Here is a 26,538-nt window from a genome sequence, read left to right as displayed (position 1 = left end):
CTTAAGTAGTTCTTCGTCTTCATTCGATGAACGTCGTGGAGTCTAAAGCTCAACTACACTTACTATCCTAATCCGAGACTTAGCTATAAGTAGACTAGAAATCAAGACTTATAATTTTGGAAACTAAACTTGACAAACAAGCTTGAGATAACAACGCTTGCGAGTTCGACCGAGCAGTGCTCTAACAGAAGGTGATAACTTGTCAGTCATCAATTGTTATAATGGTAGTATCCCTAGCTTTGGCAGAGAAAATCAAAACATTTAAGTTGAGTGCCAAAAAGTTCTTAAGAGTCTCGAGTCTTGTGTAGTGTATTTTCAAACAAGGTCATATAATCATGTAAAAGTATTTAAAACTAATTTTAATTCCCCAGTTTGGAGGAATACACCACCTAGTATGTTGTGTAATGAACCACCCAATATATCTTGTAAGGTACTTGTATTTTAATTTAGTTTTAGTAATAAGTTGTTTTCTTAAATGAACTAATCGATGAACTATCCTGCTACACTTACCACACGAAACCCCGAGAGGAATTCCGTAAACCCTTTTGGGACTGTTGTTAACATATGAGACTGAATGAAAACGGATCATGGGATCCTGTTTAAATCTTGCAACCCTTAGATCTTGTTTTGGGATTCTCATGAATGAATCATTTCTCACAAGAGTGGAAAAATGCTAAAATCATAGTGGGTCCACTTCCGTGGATCGTCACGACTCTCACAAGAGTGGACCCACAACACCCATAAATCATCCTGTTAAGGTGATTTTATGTTGATCGGGATAAATGTGCAACTCATCGCTTGTAGATCCAATAGATAATAGGAAATGACTCTATCATCGGGATTGGTAGTGGTGGATGAAAATGAGAGGCTACCAAGTACACCACCAACTTTTTCGGAAACCTACATGGATAAAACCTAATACAATTGTAAGTATATTTAAATTAAAGATCATTGTATAATATGTATATAAAAAATTTCTCTTTGTCTTCCACAATCAATATGTCTATACCAAAAAGTTTGTGAACCTGATTGTGTAGAAGAGTTCCTGGACGATCTCACAAACAAATGTCTAAGATCAATCTAGTCATATCTAAATCAACACGATCTGAACTCTAAAAAGTATGAAACTTGTAATCTACCTTTAAAGATACGAATTCAATAAGAAAAAGTCTCGTTATTGATCATAGGTAATAATGACTTAAACTACCTAGATTGATACGTACTACTTGTGTAAATCCTATCATAAAAATAAACAATATTATGCGTAAAGGAAAAAACACAAGATATCAGAAGTTTTGTTAACGAGGAAACCTCAATAATAGAAAAACATCGACCTCATCTAGATTTGGATACCAATCTGTATTAAGTCGCTACCGGCACTAGCCTACTATCAAACTTCGGACAGTACCCTCCAAGCAATTCAGTTACAGTCGCGCTCCTTACATCTCTCGAACCTCTTAAGTATCTACGCAATTGATTCCATTATCTGAAGTCCTTTACAACCTAAGAGTTTCTTCAACCTAAGTGAACACCTTCGATACCAATTTGCCTTTAACAAATAAGGATATTTGATTTCCCTTTGGATCTTCCAATCTAGGTTAGGAAATCTGTTTGCAATAGACAAAGTCCAACAAACCTCACAAATATGAAACACTTACACTAAGTTATACGAGAATCCTGGATTACTAACCACCTCTCAAGAACAATCCAAACAAAGCGATAAAGAGTTTAATTATCTATATTGAGAAATCCCAAAGTCCGATACTAACAAAACTTTGCTATTTCTATCTATCTCGTTCCTGATCGGAGATCACGAAAACCCCAACGATCAATAAGAACAAGATTAGGATACAAGAACTATCAGGTAAAAGATAGTCTGACCTGGCTTCACGAATCCCTAAATGAAGTTGTAACCTTATTATGTTTCTTAGAGGAAACCTAGGTTTTTAGAGGACGACTCTAGCATGAAACTAGAACACAAAAGTTCCAGGGATTAATAAATCATGTTGCATGAGTCTTGCTATTTATATATTTTCAAGACTCTAGGTAGATTTGAATTCAAACTAAGATAACTTGAGACTCAGGCAAACACTTTCACAATTTAGATGAAAATCTTATTAGGAATTCATGTAAGCATGTGAGAAGTATGCCTTGAAATTACACATAAGAATATATACTATGGTCCAGGGTTCTAGAACCTTGTACAATGATAGTCCGTAGTAGAAAATATGCCTTTTGAACTTTCATGCATAAGTTGTGTTTATTAACACTCAAGACTTAAACAATGATTCACAGACACAAAGTGATATAGTGAACAAATTTATCTTAAAAGTGTTTATGAGAGTTGTATCAATACCAAACGTACTTGTGAAAATATTTTATGAGCATTTGCTTATTAGTTTGATACATACGTGTATGGGTACGCATACCTATGGAACAGTTTGTGAGCTCAGGCTGTTGGGTTCCGCGTACCGCGTATGTGTATCCATACGAACTCGGATTCCAGGGGCACGTGTACTGGGTATGCGTACCTCCCTTCCATTCACAAACTTGGAACCTTAAGGTACGCATACCAAACCTATTCCGGAACTCAGATCACTAGGGTGCGCGTACTTACCCCGTGCCTAGAATTTCATTAAGTTCTGAGAACTCAGTTTGATTCGAAACATTCCCAGTCGTCATCAATAATAAATATTATTGCTTGGAAATTCCCAAATGATCAACTCGAAACAAAAGTAGTTCACGGTTCTTAACCAAGATTGTGAAGGATTTATGAACATCCATTGCTTGAATCATATTTCGAGAGATTATAAAGAGAAGCTTGACTCAAAATTTCTTCTTTGCAATATCATACGACATAGTCTCATAAGATAGAATAGTAAGTTCCATGAGTAAATAGGATGGTTCGGTCTTCAAATATCTCTATTTGTCGATGAAGTTCTCCAAATGTCTTCGTTTGATCTTCAGTTTTCAATCTTCGAGGGTTAGCGATGTCTGATACACGACTACCATACTCTAATCCAAGTACTTAACTTCACTTTAGTAGAGTAAAAATCAAGATATGGTTTTGTGAAACTAACATCGACAACAAGCTTAAGATAGCAAAACTTGTGAATTCGACCGAGCAGTGCTCTAAGGTCAAGCACTATGGTGAGGGAAAGAGTCTTAGGGAAACCTCACTATGGTGCTGTGACATCCCTTAGCTACATTGCACGGAAACTGAGTTTCCGTTAAAATAGTGCCAAACGGATACTCAGTTTCCGTTTTTTTCCCCAAAATTTTTATGTTAGAGTAATTGTATTGGTAAAGATAATTAAGAGAAAAAAAAAAGAGATATAATAGGTAAAAAAATAGTTTTATTAAAAAATAGAGTGAAAAAGAAAAGTTTTAAGTAAAAACTACAGCCACACCCATTTTTACACTTTTCCCCACTATGAAACCCACGGGCGCAAAACTTCATGGGCGACCCTATTTTCACAGAAAAAATTATTCTAGAACCCATAATTTATAAAATTCTGTTATCATTGTGAAAAACAAGTCTCGATAGAAACCGTAACAGATCTTCCTGATATCATCTGTTTTGAATGTAAAAAAAGATTCGTCGTTTCAATATCATCTGCTCCTGCAACTCTACCAACTCCTCCTAGATCTTTAAATCGAAGCCATGATTCATCTTTCAGTAATCAATTTCTTCAAGTACTTCGATTAATGGCTCAAGCCGCTTGTGTTGATGATTATCCTTCTCTGTCACCGCCACAACAAGCGCCATTAACAACCCCGACAACAACAACCACAGATCCAGTAGCAGATCTGTCTGAATCTGATGATTTCCTTCGTATCGAACTTGATGGATGGGAAGATGACGAAGGAGACGAGGAAATTGAATTTGGTAACACGGTCTAGAGTTTGTGATGGTGGACATACATACATCACAGATTTATGCAATTAAACAAAGTATTGCAAAAGCTTTAGTTGTTTATTATCAGAAATTTGGTTGATGAACAAGCTAATTAAGAAAGAGATTAGAGATATTCATGTTAGGTACGATAGAACTCCTCTTGTTGTTGATCCAAGACGTTGTGAACCTAAGAAGTTTGGTGGTGGTCGTGGTGCTCGTGCCGTAATCGTCTATGTCAAGGAAGAAGGGAGGAAGGGAGAAAATCACTGAGGCTTTCGGTACCACATCTTGTGAGATCTTGTTACATTTCAGAATGTATTTTCTTAGAATTTTCTTAGAATTCCTTGGTAGTGATTTCAATGGAGAGCTTCTATTATCGGTCAATGCAGGGAAGTGGTTGTTGTAGCCGGAAGGAGTGGCCTGAATTGTTGTACGTGTTTGAAAGAGATGGTGTGATCATTGGATGTGCAACAAAAGAAGAAATTGCAGTTGGTGGTATTTGTTGCTGCCTCAGTCCATAATGGAAGGACACACAACAGCATGTTGTTGAAGATGCTGTTGTTGGCTCGAGTGTTATGTACATGGAAGACAAGTTACTGCTGTTGTCATTGTAGTATGGTTGTTCTCACTAGAGTAAAGTGGTGATTGTTATGCATCTGAAACACGGATTACTTTTGTGCAATGCAGGGAAAGAAAAGCATATAATATGTTATGCAATTATAGCTATATAATACTCCCTCCGTTCTGATTTACTTGACGTTGTAGAGTTTTCACGGAGATTAAGAAATACCATAGAGAATAAAATCTTTCCAATTCTACCCATATTAATTCTTCTTAAAATTTTAAATGACTAGTTTTTAGTTTCTAGATTTTAGAGAAAGTCATCAATTCGCTAGTAATTTACTTGGGATATACTACCAAACTATAGTACATTTAAAATTAGAGTATTGATTACAATAAAAATTAATGATATTGTATGATTCCAAAGCAAGGGCAAATCAGTGAGAATATGAGAAAAATACTAAAACTATCATCTATTTTGGAACATAAAAAAACCCTAAAACATCAAGTAAAATGGAACGGAGGGAGTATGTTATGCATTTATAAAAATAGATGCATAATCTATTATGCATCAACAAATTTGTTGCATATCTTGTTATGCAGTCCAGAAAACGGTCACGTTATGCACCAACTTTTTTGTCACTATTAAAACAAACAAAAACAAAGACTGCATAACTTGTCATGCACCTACAATAATATCTGCATAACATAATACGGCTGCATAATGCATTATGCATCGATAAAATTGTTGCACAATCTTTTATGCATGAAAATAGATGCATAATGCATTATGTATCTATTTTTTATGTATGCGCTAGTACAATGGCTACATAACTTGTTATAGATGCACACTTTGTTATGCAGACACATAATTTGTTATGTAGTGGAGAAAATGGTTGCATAATTCGTTATGCGTCCGCGGAATGTGTTATGCATCTTTGTTGGTGGCTGTATAATGGTTATGCATCAAGTTTTCGAAATTTTTGCCTAAAAAGATGATCACCTCTGATTTTTTCGTGAAAAACAGAAATTTGATATTCTTGTTTGTACTCGTTGCGTAGCTCTGTTAAAAAGATTTCCAACGATATAAAATTTGTAAAATTCCAAAGCGCGGATTTTTAGATATGTTATATCCAAGTTGCGTTGCCAATTATACCCCTGATGCATAACCCGTCATGCGGATGCATAATCCGGCATGCAAACATTTTTAATAGTTTCATATAATTATGGGTGTGACGGAAATAATTATGGGTGTCATGGTACCTAAAATTAATTGTGGGCCTGATAATGAGAATATTATTTTTTTGGGTCTGCGCCTAATTTTCCCAAATTTTAATGTAAAACTGTGAAAACGAGAAACAAATACTCAATTTTCGTATAAAATCCCACAGATACTCGGTATCCGTTTCAACTCAAAAACGAAAACTCAAGTGAAAAAACAAACGGATACTCAGTCTTCGTAACATTTCTGTTCGCTACAAAGCTCATCAAATCTAATCAACTTTGTGAAGTAACTAAGGGATATCGCCACTCTACAGGAAGACCATGGTAGTTGCATTTCGCTATAATTAAGCTACAGTGTAGCGAAAGCATCAACCATGGTGTTTGGCCTAACAATGGAGATTGGTCTCATCATAACCCTTCTGATCATTTTCTCTCCTGTTAATCCATAGTTTGGTGGGAGAAGTTTTGTGAGGATCGGGATTTTATCCATGGGACCTGACCCAGCGAGTGCCGAGTGTAGCAAGGTCCTTGCTCAAAAAAAGAAAGAAAACGAGTTGAACCGGTATTTTGCGGATTTGGGTCAGTTTTCTACAAGTGACGTTCACAGTTTCTTGTAAAATCCTCCGCCATTTTCATTCATTCGTAAAAATCAAAGATTGTAAATGAAAAAAGTCAAAAAATAAATAAATTTCTCTTTTCGAATCTATCTTTTGGTTTCCTTGTACCAAAATATCATTGCTTCATAGTTTATCCATACAATCAATCTTTTTGTTTTTAATACCAAAAAGTTATGCAACCAGAATATTTAGGGTTTGATTATCTGTCTCATCAGTTTCCTTCATGGGTTCTTAATTTTATTCAATCCTTTTATTTGTCACATTAGTTCCCTCGAAGGAAGGAAATTAGATTCTGGGTAAGAAATGGCGGCTTCAGCATTCAAATCGACTACTAAAAGAGGGAATTTTGGAACTAGTTCATCTAATCCAAGAACCAGCACTAGTTCTACAACATATAATAATGTAAAGGAAGAGGATTTGAGTAGTAAAGGTAGTCTTAGAAGATCTAGAAGTGTAAGTGCCTTGTCCAGAACTTCTTCATCATCCAGTAGTATTGTTGATTTCTTGAATAAAATAGATAACCCTTTGTTTGGTAGTACTAGTACATCACCACCAGATTTATTAGAATCAGAAACTTTAAGTAGAGTTGCAAAATTTGATCCAAAGGCATCCAAATTTAATGTATCGGTTACGAAATCAGACGGTTATATGGATAATAGAAGGGGAAGGTCAGTTGTCAGGAACTCTGAATGTGTAAATAAGTATGGTGGTGCTCCGAAAGAAGTGAGTGGTCGAAGCTTGTCAACTGTTGATACAGGGAGGCGTAGACGTTCAGTTTCGAGGGGACGTTATGACAACTCTGAGGTTTGTTCTTTGTTCATTGATATTTATAATTGATTCGATCTGTTTTTGTACATCTTATACAACTTTATATCTAAAAGTTAGAGAAACAAACACACATTGTATGCAAGAATTTGATTCCGTTCCATATGGTTATGTGACCTGATAGTATTTAAACCTTTGGCTGCGATACCTGGATTGCTTTTTCAAATGTGTGTTTTAGCATAGTCACATTTGAAAGTTCCATTATCTGCTATTGGGTTTGATTTGAAATATGATAAGCCTATTTGCAGAAAAGGGTTAGTAATATAAATTCAAGTTCATCTGAAGGGTTGAATCGGACAAAGACTCCGCAAACATGGTCTAGTCAGCACCCACATTCGGAGTCTGTAAGTCCATTAAGTATTGCCTTCATAATCTGTTTATTACCAAACCCTTCCCCAGGAAGATGATTACAAGTATAGTATCTGATACATGTGGTGCACTTTAGGCATGTTTACCTACAGAGTGGGATGATGGGGTCTCCACAAGTTCATATTCTGAAGCTGAAGAGAAAACAATCAAAGCTGTTTCCGAACATATCAAGGTGTTTCTTGTTTTTTTCTTTTCACCGTACTAATCATTCAATCTGAATATCTCGAGAATAATTGTCTGGTGTAAGTCAACTTTTCCTTACTATTAGATCAGGCTTGTGCGGTGTCCTGATATCGTCCTTTTGACTCAGCCTGTTGATGGAGATCATCCAGCAGGTGAAGGTGGCATATATGAAACTGTCCGATTTGAAGTAAGGCGTGCTATTTCTGAGATCCAAGATGACCTAAAAAATGTAAGTTGGTTTCTCAATGAAGTTCCTCCGTTTTTCTTGCTTTTCATTTTTCCTTGTTTAGGGTGCAATAGAGGAAGTTTAGTGGCAGCTCAAGTCTTACATCAGGATATAGCAGCATGTTTACAATTTTGAACCAAAGTTATTGTAAGATTAAAAAATATCCGCAACACGCTTAGTTCATATCTATTGTTATGTGTTCACGAGTTCCAAGTCATTGTGTTGATTCGGTTTATGAGTTGTCATACGTAATCATGATTTCAGGTGATCCAAAAGAAGAATCCGTCTAACATTACCACAACCAATGTCTTTGATACACCTTCTGAGTTGGTAAACCCAGATGCGGTTGAGTTAGTATCGGAGATCAGAAGGGAATACGCTGCAAAGTTCCAGCAGGTCTTGTATTATATGCTTTGTACGTAGAAGCTTATTGATCTATTTGACTTAAATAAAACTTTCCGAGTGACTTAGTAATTTTGTTAAGAAAACGATGGAAGGAGTGGAGAAGCTAAGCAGTGCGTGCTTATTCCATCCATCTCACTGGGATTACTTAGTCAAGGTGTGGAACTACAATTTCCTTGGAAATTATCAATATTCTCAGGAATAGACTGTCATCTTTGTTAATTATTAGGATACTCAAAAATTTCCTTCTTTGAATTTCACTTAAATTATGGTGAGAACTTTTCTCCTTCGGTACAATTGTGAGATGCAGGTTTTTGCTTATTCAAGTATCTGGTAGACAGCATTACTTCATTCTATTTATAGACAAAAAGACTGCCAAACAAACTCCATTATCAACTAACGGTGTCATGCATAGATCCAGTCTTCTCTTTGAGCAATCTCATGAAATACAGAACACATTAAAGAGATGAATACTCTTATAGACCTCGGAATGTGATGGATTTCGTGTTTACTATATTTTTAGCTTGTCTCGCCTTCTGTTTAGTATTCCATCTAACACGAAATCTGCAATTGTAGTCGCAAGAACGGGCTAAGAAACTCCGGGAAGATCTGGCTGTTGAGGAGCACCGTGTGAAAGAGCTGGGCAGAATTTTAGAGGAGATACTTCCAGAGCCAAAGAGCGTTCAACCTCAACGATCTCGACCTAGGAGAAAAGTATAATTTGATATTGTTTTCTGATCTCTTGTTGATGAGTGACTTAAGATTTTATGCAAGTAACATAATCACTTTTAATAGCTTCTATAAGAACCAGATCCGTTCTGCATCTAAGATTCATTTTTGGATCATCAAAATGGTCTGGTACTCTGTTCCATTTTGATTTTAGAGGATTCCATCTCTTTAGATAGCCTTGGTATACTGTTTCTCTAAAATGTCTGCCTTTTTACTTTGTTAAGATAGTCTTAGAGGGGATGCCACTTCTTTAAAATGTTCGTCTTTTACATTTCATTTTGCTTTCTTTCCGTGAACTAACTTTGACTTGGGATTTTCCTTGTAACCATGAAAACAGAACAGCATTGATAGATGGAAGATGTCCAAGCGTCTAACAGAAGAAGCCATGAATTACTTTGATGAATGTGTATCAATTTCTACCTTTGACAGTTCAGATTTTTCATCACCAGAGGACCAACCAGTTGTCGATATACCAGCAGATCCTGTTCCACATAGTGACAGTAATTTTTTGTCATCCACAAATTCGAGTGCCTCAGCCAACTGTTCCATCGCCAGAACCCTTGGCCTTAATAAGGTCCAGTTGTTACATAGGCTAATTCTGATATGGTTTTTCTTTGTGTAGCATAGCAGAATCAATTTGAAGAAGCTGTATTCCTTACAATATCTGTTATTATATTTGCAGGAGACAGAAGATCAGGTTCAAAGCACACTTGACCATCAGACTTCTGGTTTAGTATCAGAAAGCAGTACCAGGCCACCTACTAGACATCAAGATAAGGTCTATTCAGATACAACGCCCACCAGGAATTTGCAGTTTTCATTTGCATGTGCACAGACAGAAGCTGTTGGAATACATAGCGAGATAAGAGGTTACATAAAGAAATTTGGAAAAGAAATTAAAAAAGATACTAAAGACCGCTTGGACGCAACGTCGGGCACCTACCACGATGCAGAGAGTCTTTTTTTGGATGAAAGATTGCTGTTTGATAAGGTTATTTTCAAGAGTAGAATTCAATCTGGTGGTCTTCTTCTCTGTGCAAGTGGGAATTCATTTTAAGATCTTTCTTGTAATATAGGAAATCCATGTTAGTTACACGGATAGATGTCCATATTCTGTAATCTTTTTGTTTGTAAATGTTGTAGAAGGATAGTTATTGTTATCTATTACTTATTGTTGCACTTGAGTTTACTTCCCTGTAGAAAGTAGTTCTATTATCTTTCTGGATGAGCAAGAGGCAACCTGTTCTCCAAGTTAGTAGAATGAACAACAGAGAGGGGTACAGTGAACCACCTGGAACAGGTTATGGTTTAAAAAATTGTTTAGTGATTTCTTGGCATATCTTGGCATTGTTTAGTTACAATGCTGTGGCATGGAGCGTACTTCAAATTGAATGTAAAGCTAATTTGTTTCTGTTGAAAAAGCTGTTTAAGTTTGTCCTTGCCCTGGCTCTTCAGTTTAGTTCGTACTTCTCCTTGCACTTCATCAGACAAGGGGTCTGACTCGTATCACCTCTCATTCTTTTGGTAAATTGTGTCTGTGACTCTGTGGATGTTGATAAGAGTTGTACTTTATGACAAAGCATCTCAGATCAACTTAGCTTAAACTAAAGAAATGAGTCAATGACCGATCTTTTGAAATTATTTTTATTTGTACTTGTGGTAGTAGAAGGATTGTTTCATTTTCCAAGAAGAAACGGAAAAAGAAAATAGATTACGGAACAAGATTGAGACATCCCTGAAACATGGCTAGCATTGGCGAAATAACCCAAAATTGGATTTTTGTACATAAAACCGTATTAGCAACTGTAGTCTAAACCCAAGTGAGTGATCTCGGGGGATGCATTTGGTTCAAAGATGGTACCACCACCGGCCCCTTACTAAAAAACTTAGGTCGATCCTCTTACTGAAATATTTACCTGTGCTGGTTTGACTAAAATGTGCTTATGAGTGCAGAATACTTTGGAATATCAAAAAAATTAAGAAAAGAATTACCAAAGTTTTGTCAACCATCTATGCAAAAATATCAAAAATCCCGTTTAGAAACAATAACTAAAAAACGAAAAATAGAATTTGGAATCAAAGTCATCTCCTCTTGCATATATTTGGCAACCTAACAAAAAGAACATAACAATCAATAGAAAAACAAGTAGTTAAAAAGGTGTCCAACTAACCGCCTTCAAATCTACCTCTCATATTATGTCTCTAAATGCACCCTCAAAATTTGACTTTTCCTTTTAAACTAATCTTAGTTTAATGAACATATTAAGAGATTTCAAGCTAAGGTATGGCATTGGCAGCTAGAATCTAGCTCTCTAAATTCAGATTTCTCAACAAGTCTGTCTTTGTGCTGATTGGGAAATAGAGCGCATGTATGAACTTCTTGTTGCCATTTCTATGTGACGGCAGCCATCAGAGTGTCCGGTAACAGTCAAAACTATCACAGAACGATTTCGAGTACAACGTGTTGTTTTGTTTCTGAAAAGAAATACAACATTCTTTATCCGATAACGATAAAACCGATAGTCGTTGGCGTTACCGTAGAATCATAATGACACGTTCAATATACATTCTTAGTCCCAGTATACAGATCTTGTGGATAACTAACTACCTAGTAGAGTAGAACAACTCTTTTCAAAATTAGAAGATTGCAATTAATCACCTCCATAAATTCGATTTGGAATAAGCAAAACGAATCCAGAACAGTAAATAGGTTGATATACATTGCCGTATAGCCATAACGGAACAATTGAAACGCAACTCCGAGTCGTCCGGAGAATTTAAAACAATGTACGACCAGTCGCACCGTTTGCATAACAGTAATCAATGGGTTTGAGGTAGAATTAGGAAAACAATCTTTCCAATTGATAGCTGTTTGAAAACTAAAACAGACTTCTGTTCAAAGTTGAGTAAAACAAATCCTGACAGTGAAATTGTGAGATGGCATTGCAGTTACAACCATAATGACAATTTCAGACTCTAGGCAATGCAGCATTATTTTTACAGACTTCCCATCCAATGAATAACATCAACAGACCGTGCCATTACAAATCTTGCAGTATGAGAGGCAGAAGGAGCAACTTGGGGTAACGCCTTTATGTACATTCCAAAATCAAATTACTCAGAGAAGTGGGAAAAACAACTGACAATTATGGCTGTAATCTTGCAAGTTTCACTATTATCATCAAAATAAATGACTCAATCCTGAATGAAAATTCATTTAACTCTTACTATTTGAATCTTAACCAGATTTTGCATTTACCAATCCAAATTTGCTGAGCCATGTGTTAAGAATTCTGTAATTGGCCTAAATTTGTAAGCATTTTGTCCAATGACATTTTTGCAATTTTACTTCACACTTGGGGCAATTTTTTACTTTTTAACTTACTCACCCTGAGTATTCCACCACTTGTCATTAGTCTCAGGTCTAATTAATTCCACAAAACCCACTTTCTACTTAAAACAAGAATTTAAATTAGCATAAAATGACATCAGTATCCTCAAATCCAAGAACTAGAAATAAAAGATACCCAAAAAAATCTTGCTTCTAAAATTCAACCTTTTCAGTTTTTAGACCCAAAAAAATCAGAGAATTTTAGAGAGAGAAAGAGAAAATAGCTTTAGATTCCCAACCCCAACAGAGAACAGTGAAGAGATGCAATCCTATTGGGAGCATGGCTATGCCTTCAGCCAAGTGTTGGGAAAGTAGTAATAATTAACCACAGGTATTGGTTAATTAATTAACCCCAGGAGGGTTAAAAATTCTAAACCCAATTAAACACAAATCCCTCCCTCCTTCTCCCTCATTATAACTACAACCCTCCTCATTCAGTCATATTCCTCATTAAACTCATTACTCTCTCTCTTTCTAAACTTAGGTTACCAAAAAAAGCTAAGTTAAAAAAAGGGGTGAACCTCTCTTAATCTCTTATTTAAATACAGAAAATCAGAGAGGAGATAAAATAGTACTACTAGTAGCCAGAGAGAGTGAGAAAGAGGGAGAGGAACAGATTTTTTCTTATTTTTTTTCCTTAAAAAGATTATTCAGCAGATGATGTTGATTATGATGAAGAGGTCTCCTCATAGTTCCGATTCTTGTTCTTCATCTTCATCTTCTTCTTCCTCCTCTTCTAGTACAAATTCATCCAGTACTGAAATTAAACCTCTTACTTCTCTTATTAGTACTACTAATCAGTTATTAGTACCATTATCTCCTCTTCATCACCATCCTCTTCCTCCTCCTCATACTCTTCCATCAAAACTAAAACCAGTCAAACCCAAGACCAAACGTACTAGAAGAACTTCTAATCCTGAAAAAGCTAAGTTTGCTGCTAGCCCTGGCAGAAGAAGCTCCATTTACAGAGGAGTTACCAGGTATATATACTCAATTTTCTACTCTGTTTTACTCATAATTGATTTTGATTGATTGAATTTTATGGGTAATTGGATTTAATCTTAATGTTGATATGCATGCATGTCATTTAAATGCAACATGGGTATTTATTGATTTTAATGAATTTTGTTGTTTAAATTGGGGTTTGATTAGTAATTGAGAATGGGATTATGATATTTACAGGCATAGATGGACTGGAAGATATGAAGCTCATCTATGGGATAAGAACTCATGGAATCCTATTCAGAACAAGAAAGGACGACAAGGTTGGTTTATTATTTTTTTAATAGGAGATATAGCTAGGGATTCCAATCTCAAAATCTTGTGTTGTTTAGATTAATGAGGATTTTGGTTCTTTATTTTTGTTTCTGATTAACTATGTCTTTGCTTGCGTGGTGATCTCTGCATCTGCAAATGTAACGTTCTTTTGCCCGCTTTTGTCGCTCCTGCTTAGTTTATTTGGGTAAGTTGTAGGCTTCACTTTCTTCCTCTTTTCTCTGCAAATCTCATCTCTATTCTAATCTTTCTACACTTTTTAAAGACTACCCACCCATTGTATTTTCAAACTGACCACGGGATGTCATTTTTGTAAATCTATTCTGATTTTTGTTGTATAACAGGTGCATATGATGATGAAGAAGCTGCTGCTCATACTTATGATCTTGCGGCTCTCAAATACTGGGGCCCTGATACTATCCTCAATTTCCCGGTATTCATCTAATTTTCTTGCATTTTAATTAGGATTTCAAAAATGGAATCATTTTCCCAAAGTTTGATTTGTTTTTTTTTTCTGTGTGCAGTTCATTACATATCAAAAGGATTTCGATGACATGCAACTAGTGACAAAGGAAGAGTATTTAGCTTCACTGCGTCGTCGCAGTAGTGGATTTTCAAGGGGTGTATCTAAATACCGTGGCGTCGCAAGGTAATTACTCTCACCCACATTGCCTGGAATTCAGTTTCTTATGTACAAAATTTGACACCCACATTGCCGGAATTTACTACAGGCACCACCACAATGGACGCTGGGAAGCAAGAATTGGGCGTGTTTTGGGCAACAAATATCTCTATTTGGGAACATATAGTAATAAATCTCAGATCCCTAACTCCATTTCAATTTTATTTTATTGACTTGTCCAGTCTACTATCTCATAGTTTCACCGGCTAGGTGTGTCAGATGCTGACGGAATATCCTTTTAATATTTTTCCGGCAATAGGTGTTATAGATACTGTCGTTTAGTGCCGGAGGGAGGTCATTTTTCACGTGAGATAGCATGTGCATGCACTTTCAACCTAGCACGTGATATAGTCACGTGTTTCGAACTTTTGTCTAACCCTGACCGTACTGTCCGTATCACACATAGTGGTCCCCATGGTTAGTGTCTTGGTGGACCAGTTGTATTGACAAGATTTTGACCAAGCTTACCTTAACACAATCCTAGTGGGTCCATTATAGATTCTGTCCTACGTGTCCGTTTGATGATGTGGCACGAATAGAATCTGAAGTTGCTAATAAATTACCAAAAATATAACACTGAGTTCCCTTTTTTCCTTATCAGGTACACAAGAAGAAGCTGCAGCTGCTTATGACATTGCGGCAATAGAGCATAGAGGAATGAATGCAGTGACTAATTTCGATATTAGTCATTACAGTGGCCTCATAAAATGCGCACAACCATCACCATCGCCACCACCGCCACAACATCTGTGTCAACAATATCAACAGTCACCCTCTTGTTCATATTTTGCGGAATCACAAGAAATGACATCTCGAATCCTTACACCTGAATTACCCCAATCTGTCAATGATCACTCTCCGGTAATGGTAGACCCGATGGAGGATAACTCATGGAGTCTTTGCATGGATTCAGGATTCAACCCACTACCAGTGCCTAACATTGATCTTGAAAAATCAGGCGAGCTACCTGATTTGTTTAATGATAGCGGGTTTGAAGATAACATTGAGTGTCTATTCGAAGGGATCAATACTAAGGAGGAATTTGGAAGCCCTGGAGAGAGAGATAATGCGCTTAATTTGGATAGTTTCTTTAACAGCTTACTTGATTTTGATAGTGGAGATTTATTGGGAAGTCTTGGAGTGGAAGGAGAAGAGAATCTGAACAGTAATGGTGCCTCAGCAAGGAATGCATCACCATCAGTTCCATATCCTTTGCCTATTAGAATTTGTTCTTAAATTTTCGAAGAAAATTAAGATGGCATCATGAACAAATACATCCACATTTTCTGTGTTTGTGTTTGGGATTTTTAGGTTTGGTTTCAAAGAATGGTGGTGTTCTTCGGGGTTGTTTGAAATTGATGTCTCCAATTTGCGTTTGTGGATTGGGGGAAGGAGGCGTTTGTTTGGGTTGTTCAAAAGACTCAAATGTTGCTGGGGTTGGATGGAAAGTAGGATGTTTTTTTTCTGTTCTTTTTTCATTCGGTTTTAGTGTTTCATGATGTCAAATTAGGATCAATTTTTCTTTAATGGAAATAGATTTTATTTTAGTTCCATTTTATTTGCAGGCTTTTAACATAAAAATCTGCACTTTCTGGTGTAGTATCATAGGACAGTAGATTTGTGTTATAGAATCAAATAGCAACTCCCTCCAAATGTCACTCCTCCAGTGTGTTACTGATAAATATTCTCCCAATTCAGTTTTTTCTCGTCTGTGTCGCATCCCAAACCTTATCTTCTTACCGGAACATGATGTAATAACTGGAGACCAGTCCATCACAAACCTTTGCTCTTCAGAGTTCAGACCAACCTAAACCTTTTTACAACTTGACTCCCTCATCGAATATCCGACATTATTGTGAGCAATCTTGATTCAGGCTTGAACCCTAACTTTAGTATTACAATTTTCTTTCAGAGTTTCGTCATTAGCATTAGAACTGCAGGTCGGTTAACTTAAAGAATATAAATTCTTAATATGATACATTTCAGAAGATTAATGTTAGGTTGTATCCTAGGTTCTGGGTGAGCTGACAGAAGAAATATTGAGCGTTCTGTAGCATTTTCCTTTGTCTTGAACCTTTAATCTAAAGAAATCAATTCTGTAACTTCAGATCCAAAGTGAACAAAATCTTGGAAAGGTTTGATTTTGGGTTTTTTAAATTTTTTCAGCAACAGTGAAGAATAGACGACGAATCTGGTTTTGATTTTAGATTTTAGAACACACAGAGGACAACTTTTAAGTTGGAAAGAAAAATCTCTTGATAAACAGTAAACCCTAAATGTTTTCTCAATACCAGGAAAGAGTTCAAGTTTTACCTTTCCCTCTTGCACCATCTCTGTGGAGTACAACTTCTGGTGGAGGCAAATTCAAGTGTAACACCAGTGGCATAAGTGAAGATTGGAAGTTAACTAAAAAACGTATCCACTTCGTGTTTTACTCCTCTGAGCAAGCTCATGGAGTCGTAAGAAAAAGTAGGAGCTTTAAAGGAAACACACCTTGCAACATGAGTTTCACCATCTTTTTCAGAATTTCAGGTCCTTAACCTGTATTAGAGAAAAAAGCAGCAGTTGCCAGGGCATTTTGGGGGTATACAGGTTTAGCTGAGGATGAAAAGCTGAATAGATTTTTGAATTATAAACACAAAAAGCTGAATAGAAATAAGAATTTTAAGAAAAGGAGGAAACTCCAGATATTCTCAAAACACACGATGACTTTCGTGAGGAGATAGAAATAGTTCAGGAAGACCTAGAGTGAATATATATTGTTAGAATGTTAGAATTTGATTGTTGGAATATTATGTATTCTTAAAAGCCAAATGGAATATCTTCATTCTAATGCTCATTTCTTTAGTCATTTGAAATACAGTGTTCTATTCTGCAGGTACATTTTGTTTCATGTAAATATAATTTAAAATGTAATAATACAGATTTAGATACAAGATATACCAAATAACTTGAATGATTGAAAAAAAGGAGTGTGAACGGGTACTTTGCCTCATAAAGAAGACAAAAGCTACACCGCAGCTACCTGTCCAAGAGGTTGTACGCTGGCAAGTCTTTAAAACTGGAGATATCTTCAAGGGCGAGCTCTCTTTCTAATTGTGTTCTAGTTGACTTCAGAACTTCCTGCATAGAAGAAAAGAAGAAAACAAAGACAAGCACCCAACAAATATAAGTTAAAACACGAAAGATGAAAAACTAAATCCTCTTGCTCAACAAACATAAAACTGATTGAGCTGGTTTAGCTATTTGTTTACATTGAACTCCATATAAGAAGCACGCTTTGCAAGCCACTGTGCATCCATCATCCGAAATGCTATACAGTAAAGATTATCGAATGCCATTTCATCTTTTCCAAGAAGTTCTAAGAATCGTCTACCAGACACGGAATTAGGTTTGCCTGCAAGAATCATTAAAATCCAATGAAACCTTATACAAACAACAGTAAATGAGCCACATATCCACCTCTCACTACTTAACATCACACTACAGGTTTTAGGAATGTTTCGCAGAACATTCAGCAAGGTAATGTTCTTCGTTCAGTTTGAATTTGTTGCTGATGGTTTACCTGATTGTAGATCCAACATCTGAGCCAACATAAACGATATATTGATGCCAGCTACAGCGAAGGGGTACTCCCATTCTGCTCTCCTCCCTTCTTTTTTGTGCAAAAGATTTTGGAACGAATCCTGGCAAACAGACAGCATTATATGAGCAACTTCCCGTTTAAACTTCATAAGCTTTCACATGCATCTGCAACTTAACAATACAAGCAGTAACTTATTCAAGATATATGTTGTCATATGCAAGTCACATGAATAAAATAGAGGAACAAACCGGGTATTTCTTGGCAAAAAAAATGAGATTCTCCAATGATATGTATCCACCACCCCTGAAAAGGAAGGATATTGAATTCAATAAAACGAGTACTATCTAGAGACACCATTGATAAAAAGCCATGGCCTTCATATACCTGAAATCTGTGGAGGGGTCAGAACCTTGCCAACCCATCTCCTTCCACAGTTCCGATTTAAGAGCTGGAAGTTCCCTGCCAGGATAAGCTAGTCTCCAAAGTTGCTTTAGCGCATCCTGAAAAAAAAAATCCCATTAGCAAGTAATACTAATTCAGCGGCAAGATCTTTACTTTCTTCATTTCAACTTTTTAAGGGAGTAAGATAATTAGCACATTGTAACAGCTTTCCATGCATAAAAACATAATCAAAAGTAAGATGCAGAAATGCATACATGTACATCTATACAATACAATGCCAACCTAACGAACAGCATATGGGATGAGAGAATCAAGAATAAGATATAAACACCGTGTTACCAGAATATACTGTTGCGGAATCCCTCTGGTTAAGATAGTGCTTTAACTAGAACAGCCCAACTGTAGTAGTCAACTGAATTAAAGGGATTCAAGGTTAACTATATCATAGTTACTAGTAAGTGTCCAACAGTTGAATTGGCCAGATACTTGGTGGTTGTGCCAAGAGGTCAGGGATCAGACATCTTCTTACAAAAGTTGTCTTTAAAAGAATGAAAGAAAGAAAAAAAGAGCACAATTATTGAAGTATCAGGAAACACCAGGCTTCACGTTTTTATGTAGTCTATGGTCCGCACAGACATAATACTACACTAGCTACTGAAAGCTCTTGATTACCAAAACCTTATAAAGAGAATCAAAACCTACTCGTCACCCCATATTGAAGGAGTTTGCAAGCAGGAAGATAAGAAAAAGAAAGAAGGCGGACCTGATGTTCTGTACAAGCACCATCAAAAGGAATCTCCAACCTTTGCTTTAGATACTTCAGTCTTTCTTCCTAGAAATTTATCAAATGATGCATTAGAGATAATACAGTTTATCCGCTACTTGGTTAAATTTTACCACTAGGAGTCTACAGCAACTTCATTACATGAAACTCAACAGTATTGGAAGAGATAAATTATATGGAGGAAGAAAGGGTTACATCAAATGGACAAAATCTACCTGTTATTCTAACGCGGAAAATAGCTATACAAAAAACATATAGAATATGTTTAAATTATTTTTACATTTCTTTTCTAGATATAAAACCTATAGAATATGTTTAAATTATTTTTACATTTCTTTTCTAGATATAACATAGCTGAATCTTACCTGCAAAGGACTTAGAGAAGCCATTGTAATCTTATTTTGCCCGTTAGATCCAAATGATATAAGCCTTCCAAGAAGCGAACCTGATCCAATGACGATATTAGCTGCAAAGATACAAGGAAAAATTGCCAATTAGAAAGGGTGTGACCGAGAAACTCCTAGGTCGAGACACACTGTTACTGTGCTATAGAATGACATATATAAGACTAGTAGTATATTTTTCTCTTTCACCAAGATTGCTTTAGTAGAATCTCTTTCTTCGGATCATTTGAATATACACCCTAAGTTTCTGAGCGTCTCGCTATACTGTGAACAAACGAACTCTCTTAAATTTCCAAAATAATAAGTTACATAGGCATTTTCAAGAGACTTCAACAAAAGTTTTTTGATACATATATCGTCTCGCTATACTGTGAACAAACGAACTCTCTTAAATTTCCCAAATGATAAGTTACATAGGCATTTTCAAGAGACTTCAACAAAAGTTTTTTGATACATATATAAAATACATTCAAGCACCCTACATTTAGATTGTTCACAGATACGTCCTAGCCATTTTGTCACCAAAAACAAATGGAAAACTGGAAAAGCAGGAATCTTTATGCCAGTTGTCAAAATAGATGCAGGAAATTATGAGCCACAACGTGATTCATATGGATGAATCAAGATATATTCAGTACAGTTAGCTGATATGTTCCGCTATGAAGTGATTACCTAACCACTGTGCCCATTGGGCAATCAATTGGGAGAAAACAGACGTCCAGTGAAGTTGCACCTTTCTTCGCTCACTATCCCAGAGATCTTCGAGATTTTGTCCCTGCACCTAACAAAATTTTCCTTCGGAGTAAGACATAGCTTGCAATTAAGCAAAAACAACTTCTACCTTACCACTTTCTCTGACAGTATATAAAAGCTACAGAAAAATCTTACCTCTGAGTGCTTATCATCACGATCATGAAGCCCTAGGAAAGGCTCATTCAAATCTTCCATTCCTGATGTATTAAAATGCTCATGAACTTTTCCCCCTACATTCCCGTGGTGGAGTCTTCGCCGCAAGTTTCTTGATGTCATAGGTCCAATGGCATTCAAAGGTTACACCTGTTTCCTGTCAATATAAACTGTACCATAATTATCATTTTTTAGTATCATCAGAGGACAAGCTGATTATACCAACCATAAACTTAGACGAAAAGTTCTCTAGAATATGGAAAGATACTGTTTTTAAGCCAGATGATAGAGTAATAAACATAATGCATCAAAGAATGAGCAGATAGGATTCAAGATACCCTATGTTTAAATGAGTTCAAATCACACCAAGTGATATTTAAAATGCCTTGGAGCGCTTAATGGGAATCTCTACCAGTCGATCTAAATTCTAAGAACACATTAAGTCCTCCTAGTTCTACAAATAAAGCATCAAAAAGTAAAAAAGACATCCAAATGTCAATACTTTTAACTAAATCCAAACAAACATAATTTGCCTTTATCGTCATACCATCTCCAATTTTTGCTTGAAAACAGAAACTTTCACATCGACTACCTAAATTTGAACTTTATTTTGATGTTTACGCTCTAACTTGTACCCAAAATTGTACCTTCCGTCTAAACCCAAACTCTCCATAGTCCATTTCACTAAAAACATTTTAGAAAACGCCAACATTCATGCCTAAACTTGAATTGCTACGAAGTTCTATCACTAAAATTTCTAACAAAAAGAAAGAAATAAATCAAATTTCAAACACGATATCATATGCCATCAGGATGTACGCTTGTGCCCCATTAAACCCCTACTTAAATACACTATTACGAGATCAAATATCTTCAATTTCATCGGAAACTAATCAAAATTGATCGGAAAATCCACAAAAATCATACCTTTGCTTTATTCAATTTTATTTTATGGAATCTGCAGTAGCACAGCTCAAATTACAAAACTCTCTCAACAGAATAACCTGTAAAATCAGACACGTTCGAAATTTCACAGAAAATTCATCTAATCAGAATCTAGAACACCAACGTTAACCCAATTGTAAAATCTCAAATTCCAAGACGTATGAAAAAATATATACAAGAAAATTGAAGTGGGGATCCTCACCAAAAACCCTTGTAAAGAATAAAATCCGTCTTGCACTTGGATAAGAATTCTACCTCAAGACTTAAAATTGTTTCTCAATTGGTTGAAGAAATCTCATATAAGTAACGTATAAAGAAACCTTCAGAGTCAAGGAAAGCTCAGAGAGAGAAGATCCAATACAAATAGTATTTTAGCCTTTTCCTTTTCTTGCATATACGAACAGAAGAGGAAACGAAAGAAAAGAAAACAACCACTTCCTCTGTAGAATTTGTACGTGCCAAATAATGAATCAGTGGGATGTAGATGTTGATGTCCAGCTGCATTGGCTGATTACACGGCCAAAGTCAACTCGTACATGTTAAATATGTTCTACACTTCGAGTCTGGAGTCTCTTGACTGTTAGCACAACCAATTACTCCGTATTGTATTTGTAATAAGTCTGTTCAACGATTTGTTAGAACAGCCGAATGTGAGGGTGTTGCACGGTTATTACTGGATTGATTGAATTTTCTTTTCTTCTTTTAATAATACTCGGTGGATTTTCGCAAAACACAACTGGGGTTTTTTTTTCCTTCTTTCACAAATTTAATGTACGACATAGGCAGTAACAAAATTGGGGACATCAATCTGATTAACTGCAACTTTGGAGACCTTAGCCTTGGTCTGACGCTGCAATGAGCTTTAACCTAGAAACAACAATGGGTAGAAATTGATACAGTGAACAGAACCAAACAAGTTCTGCAAGTACATCTGCCTCCCAAACCTGAGGACTTGGTTTTTACTCCCTATTACAGACAAATTGAAAAGATCCACATTATAGTTTGGTTCGATAACCTTACAAGTTACAAGAAACATAATCAAAAGAAGCAAGCTTACTAAAATGACATCCACTTTCTTATTTGTTCTCCATCCACAGTGGCCCTCTTCTTTCCCTGAAGAGCTTTTGCAAAAAGAGCATTTGCTCCCAAAAGATTGAACTTGTCGCAGTTCAGATGATCTGCCGATTTTGGAACTTCCGCAGCAGCTATGCACAGTCCCCACCTTCTTTCCCATGAGCTTTTCCTCCGGAAGTTCTCCTTCCTGGTTTCACCTGAGATACTTACGATTATAATTCCAAATCCAGCTAGCCCTGTGGATTTGTTATAAATAGAGATAAGCAAAAGTTAACAGATTCCTAGAAGGGATATCAATTTGTAAAATGTCAGATATAGGCACAGTTCTGCAACAGTATTATGAGTTCTATGCTAAGTTTCAAGAAGTGGTTTAATATGAGATTTGCAGTGTGCCCTGGGTTGGGCTTTGTCTGTTGAAAAACGGTTTCACAGCGGGATTTCCAAATTTACCATCAGATAGTGGCACATACTTCCGCCCAAGGACAATAGGGAGTAAGAGAATGATATTTACTGAACAAAGAGGCACACCATTCCCCTAATTGTCTGATTCCCCTAGCTGCTGTTTCCTGATGAAATGAGCAGAACGCCCGTACAGCTTTTCCAAAGCTACAACGCATTAAGAGATGTTCCCCAGTTTTGATGTATCATTGCACATAACACGAGTGGGATTGATATGTTGACCACTGAAAGGAATTATTTGAATTCTGGGAATGACCTTCATTTTCCAGATTTTCTTGGTTATACCATCCTCAATCTGAGCTTCCATCTTACTAAAAGATCATAAAGAGATTTACTACTGAAATTTCCTCGATTATTGTCCTCCCTAAAAGTAACCTCCTTGTGCTTATCAGGTGAAAAAAAAAGTATCCTCCCCACTATTTCCCAATCAAACAGGCCATAAAGGACTGGTACATTCCATCACTATCCGTAATGAGATCAGCTACCAGCTCATAATGCTCATAATTATAACCCCTAAAATTCTCCTATCCCCTTCGATGCTGTTATTTTGGTTATGTATCCAGTTGTCCTTCCATATGTTTATACTCTTCCCATTACTTGCTTCCCATATGCCAAACTCTTTGATCAATGTTAGACCCTTACAGACACCCTTCCAGGCCCAAGAAGTAGTGGAGTTACAGACAGCATGGAAGGGATTGGTGGTAGGGAAGTACCTAGCTTTCATGGCAAGAGCCCAAATGGAATTTGGTTGATGGAAAAGCCTCCATCCATTTGGAAGGGCTATTTACTGGTTGACGTTGAACCTGAGAGATGAAAAGCACAAAAGAATTACAAAACCTTAATAAGCTTATAAATAGAAAATGGCTGGAAATTAGGATCCCCACACAGCGATATCCCAGAAGAGTCAATAAGAAAGTTCTAAAACCTTAATAATGATACCCAAAAACTAGTGTGCCCAAAGCCACATAATTCAAATCCAGTGCCTTGACAACCCACTATATAGCTTAAGAAGTGCGAACAGCATTAGAAGAGATTATGATAAGAAAAAATCCGTTGACTGATGTTGTAACCTACCATCCATTTTTCCTAGTCCTATAGCATATTGATTCTCTTGAAAAAATAATCAAAGATCGGAAACTAATAGCTATAACATGGTCCGGGAAAGAATGGAAAAACCAAGACAACTTCACAACCAAAACAACAAAACAGCAACTTACTCTCACTGCTAGTCTTCAGCTTCTTCTTTGGCTGAATATTTTGATCGACTATTTTCTCTGCCAATTTATAATCCCTTAAAGAGTGATACTTCATCGATTCCAACTGTTTTTTTGTTGTGTCTAGCCTCTGCTTCTCATCTCTCTGTAACCAAAACCAAAAAAACAATCAACAAGTAATTGCAAAAACGAAACAAGAAAGACAACTTAGCAAATGGATTGGACTAGACACATACATAAGCCTTCTCAAAGACTGCAATCTGTTGCTTGCAAAGTTTATATTCCATTTCTAAAGCACGAATGCGAGATTCAATGGGCACAGTACATTGCTCGACTACTTGCTTCTGTCTATATCGGACAATATCCGGCTGCCAAACATTTAAAGCTACTGATGCCGTCCTAAAATGAGAAAGAAAAATAGAGGTAAATTCCAAACCTCAAAGTCATAACCTAAAATAAAACCACAAAAAATGGGATAGCTTTGTGTACCTGACAATATGTAAATGACTTAACTCTTTAGATGTCGAATTCAATCTCTGGGTTTCATCCATCAATTGAGATCGTAATTGCTTAATCTTTGTAGAGTGCACAAAAATCTGACTTTCCACTCTAAGAACAGCTCGGTTATAAGCAGCCAGCTTACGGCTTTTCTCTTTCTCATAACTGGATTTGTATAAGGATTTAAATTGAAATGCTTGCGATGATGAAGAGGAATTATTCGAGAAATCTAGGGTTAGTAAATTGTGCCATAAAGTGTCTTCACCGGATAATCTATTGAGGCGTCAATTAGAAATTGAAACACAGCACAGATCCTTAAAACCTAATTTGGAGTTCTTTACACCCATCTCTAATATTTTCCTCCAAATTTCATCAGGTAGATCTAGAACAGACATCCTGGAAATAAGAAAACCCTGAAAGGAGCCTTAGAAATCTACTCGGAAGAATATAGGAATGATCGAGAAGAATCGGTTTTAGGAAGGAAGAATCGGTTTTCGGAAGGAAGAATCGGCTGTGCGGAGGGAAAGATTTATGGTGGGTTTGTTTGAGGATTTACCAATTCTGGGATTCATGGTGGGAAATACTGATAGGTCCTGGAAATCATATATTAGGATGAGTTTAGTACCTAATCAACTTTCTATTTCGTCCTTTTTGAAAATATAAATTATACTTTGGTCATAGGATGATGTCATGGATGATGTAATTTTCTTCTAGGAGTGGCAGAAATACCCTTTTTTTACCATATGGTATATATACTCACCTTTTAAGAGAGAGGAAATCATTTTTTAGATCTACTTTCTCTCTCCCCCAGTTCTCCCTATCTTCTCCGCGGCTGCAATTTTTCTAGGGTTTTAATTTTTTTTCTGCTGCTACAATTGTTTACAGAGATGAGCTTGCAGAGATTGATTGCAGAGATCGATTTACAATGATGTTGAAGATTAATTTACAGAGATTATGAAGATAAATTCGAAGATTTACAAAGAGATTATGACGAAATTTGCTGATGTTGTTGAAGAGATTATGACGAAATCTGTTGTTGCTATTGAAGATTCATCTGCTCCCGTGGAAGATTTAATTAGGTTTTATTCTTTTTCTCTGCTGTTGAAGTTCATCATGCTGCTGCTGCTTGATTATAGATCTGAAAACGTCGAAGAAGAAATCACCTTGATTACATGAACCGTTGCGATGAACTGCTGCTGCTCAATGAACTGTTGTTGTTGTTGTTGTTGATGACATAGTTCATCCTGTTGCTGCTGCTGCGATGAAGACGACGAAGAAGAAATGAACCGCTGCTGCTGTTTTGATTACATATCTGAATCGCTTCTGCTGATGAAGACGACGATGAACTCGTGTTGTTGTTGTTGAAGATGAACCCAAGAAATCTGTTGTTGTTGAAGATGAACTTGTGAAAACCCTAGAAATATGCTGCTACTGTTGAAGATGAACTCGTGTGGAAGATTTTGATCTCCTTTTGTTGAAGAAATCGTGTTGTTGCTGTTGAAGATGAACCCAAGAAATCTGTTGTTGTTGAAGATGAACTCGTCAATTCCTATAAATCTGCTGCTGTTGTTGAAGATGAACGCGTGTGGAAGATTTGATCTCCTTCTGTTGAAGAATGATGAATATGACGAAGATTGGTTCATTTAAAGAATGAACTATGTTTTTTAGATCTTGAATTGTTAGGTGTTCATCTAAAGAATGAACTCAATTCTAATTAGTTTTTGATAGGTGTTCATTTTGTCGAATGAACTCTGTTTTCTTATAGGTTCTATCAGGTGTTCATTTGAAGAATGAACTCTAATTCCATATAGGTTTTATCAGGTGTTTATTTGAAAGAATGAACTCTGTTTTTTTGTCATAATAATGAAGTTTTGTGTTGTGTTC

At 36.3% G+C, this 26,538-nt stretch overlaps 3 protein-coding genes and 1 pseudogene across 8 annotated transcripts; 2 read left to right on the top strand and 2 right to left on the bottom strand.

Annotated features, from left to right (window-relative positions):
* The first annotated feature begins 6,317 nt into the window (after positions 1–6,317).
* On the top strand, positions 6,318–10,223 carry LOC113310209 (suppressor protein SRP40-like). Of its 3 annotated transcripts, XM_026558804.1 has the most exons (8): positions 6,318–7,104; positions 7,374–7,469; positions 7,571–7,666; positions 7,805–7,906; positions 8,168–8,299; positions 8,882–9,019; positions 9,372–9,608; positions 9,717–10,223. In XM_026558804.1, the coding sequence occupies exons 1-8, from the start codon at positions 6,604–6,606 to the stop codon at positions 10,089–10,091; spliced, it is 1,677 nt and encodes a 558-aa protein (XP_026414589.1). In that variant the 5' UTR covers positions 6,318–6,603; the 3' UTR covers positions 10,092–10,223. The 3 variants fall into 3 exon arrangements, with proteins under 3 accessions (XP_026414589.1, XP_026414590.1, XP_026414591.1); XM_026558805.1 differs by lacking the exon at positions 8,168–8,299; XM_026558806.1 differs by lacking the exons at positions 7,374–7,469; positions 7,571–7,666.
* A 2,675-nt stretch (positions 10,224–12,898) lies between these two features.
* On the top strand, positions 12,899–15,940 carry LOC113310210 (AP2-like ethylene-responsive transcription factor At1g79700). Its single transcript, XM_026558808.1, has 7 exons — positions 12,899–13,405; positions 13,608–13,690; positions 13,879–13,887; positions 14,045–14,133; positions 14,225–14,349; positions 14,432–14,508; positions 14,984–15,940. Exons 1-7 carry the CDS (start codon positions 13,083–13,085, stop codon positions 15,616–15,618), a joined length of 1,341 nt encoding a protein of 446 aa, XP_026414593.1. The 5' UTR covers positions 12,899–13,082; the 3' UTR covers positions 15,619–15,940.
* A 1,250-nt stretch (positions 15,941–17,190) lies between these two features.
* Positions 17,191–21,860, bottom strand: LOC113314331 (ELMO domain-containing protein A-like). Of its 4 annotated transcripts, none has more exons than XM_026563130.1 (11): positions 21,612–21,860; positions 21,392–21,468; positions 20,447–20,634; positions 20,231–20,333; positions 19,520–19,620; positions 19,134–19,202; positions 18,353–18,468; positions 18,217–18,271; positions 17,948–18,068; positions 17,637–17,779; positions 17,191–17,505 (listed from the first exon to the last, which is right to left on the bottom strand). In XM_026563130.1, exons 3-11 carry the CDS (start codon positions 20,585–20,587, stop codon positions 17,404–17,406), a joined length of 951 nt encoding a protein of 316 aa, XP_026418915.1. In that variant the 5' UTR covers positions 20,588–20,634; positions 21,392–21,468; positions 21,612–21,860; the 3' UTR covers positions 17,191–17,403. The 4 variants fall into 4 exon arrangements, with proteins under 4 accessions (XP_026418915.1, XP_026418912.1, XP_026418913.1 ...); XM_026563127.1 differs by having other exon boundaries at positions 20,231–20,339; positions 21,612–21,857; XM_026563128.1 differs by having other exon boundaries at positions 20,231–20,339; positions 20,447–20,621; positions 21,612–21,857.
* Positions 21,861–22,218: 358 nt separating this feature from the next.
* Positions 22,219–25,224, bottom strand: LOC113313237 (annotated as a pseudogene).
* Positions 25,225–26,538: the final 1,314 nt, after the last annotated feature.

This window comes from Papaver somniferum, chromosome 9, assembly GCF_003573695.1.
Source record: "Papaver somniferum cultivar HN1 chromosome 9, ASM357369v1, whole genome shotgun sequence".
NCBI lineage: Eukaryota > Viridiplantae > Streptophyta > Magnoliopsida > Ranunculales > Papaveraceae > Papaver > Papaver somniferum.
Note: the sequence above shows the minus strand (reverse complement) of the source record. Positions and strands in the feature narration are given on the sequence as shown.

Excerpts from the sequence above, each read along its gene's own strand:
- LOC113310209 (XM_026558804.1), top strand. The coding sequence starts at position 6,604 with ATGGCGGCTTCAGCATTCAAATCGACTACTAAAAGAGGGAATTTTGGA. Across the intron at positions 7,907-8,167 it reads TCCAAGATGACCTAAAAAAT|GTGATCCAAAAGAAGAATCC; the intron begins GTAAGTTGGTTT and ends TCATGATTTCAG. Across the intron at positions 9,609-9,716 it reads GAACCCTTGGCCTTAATAAG|GAGACAGAAGATCAGGTTCA; the intron begins GTCCAGTTGTTA and ends TTATATTTGCAG.
- LOC113310210 (XM_026558808.1), top strand. The coding sequence starts at position 13,083 with ATGATGTTGATTATGATGAAGAGGTCTCCTCATAGTTCCGATTCTTGT. Across the intron at positions 14,134-14,224 it reads ATACTATCCTCAATTTCCCG|TTCATTACATATCAAAAGGA; the intron begins GTATTCATCTAA and ends TTCTGTGTGCAG. Across the intron at positions 14,350-14,431 it reads AAATACCGTGGCGTCGCAAG|GCACCACCACAATGGACGCT; the intron begins GTAATTACTCTC and ends AATTTACTACAG.
- LOC113314331 (XM_026563127.1), bottom strand. The coding sequence starts at position 20,587 with ATGACATCAAGAAACTTGCGGCGAAGACTCCACCACGGGAATGTAGGG. Across the intron at positions 19,621-20,230 it reads CCAATGGGCACAGTGGTTAG|CTAATATCGTCATTGGATCA; the intron begins GTAATCACTTCA and ends GTATCTTTGCAG. Across the intron at positions 17,780-17,947 it reads GATGTTGGATCTACAATCAG|GCAAACCTAATTCCGTGTCT; the intron begins GTAAACCATCAG and ends TGATTCTTGCAG.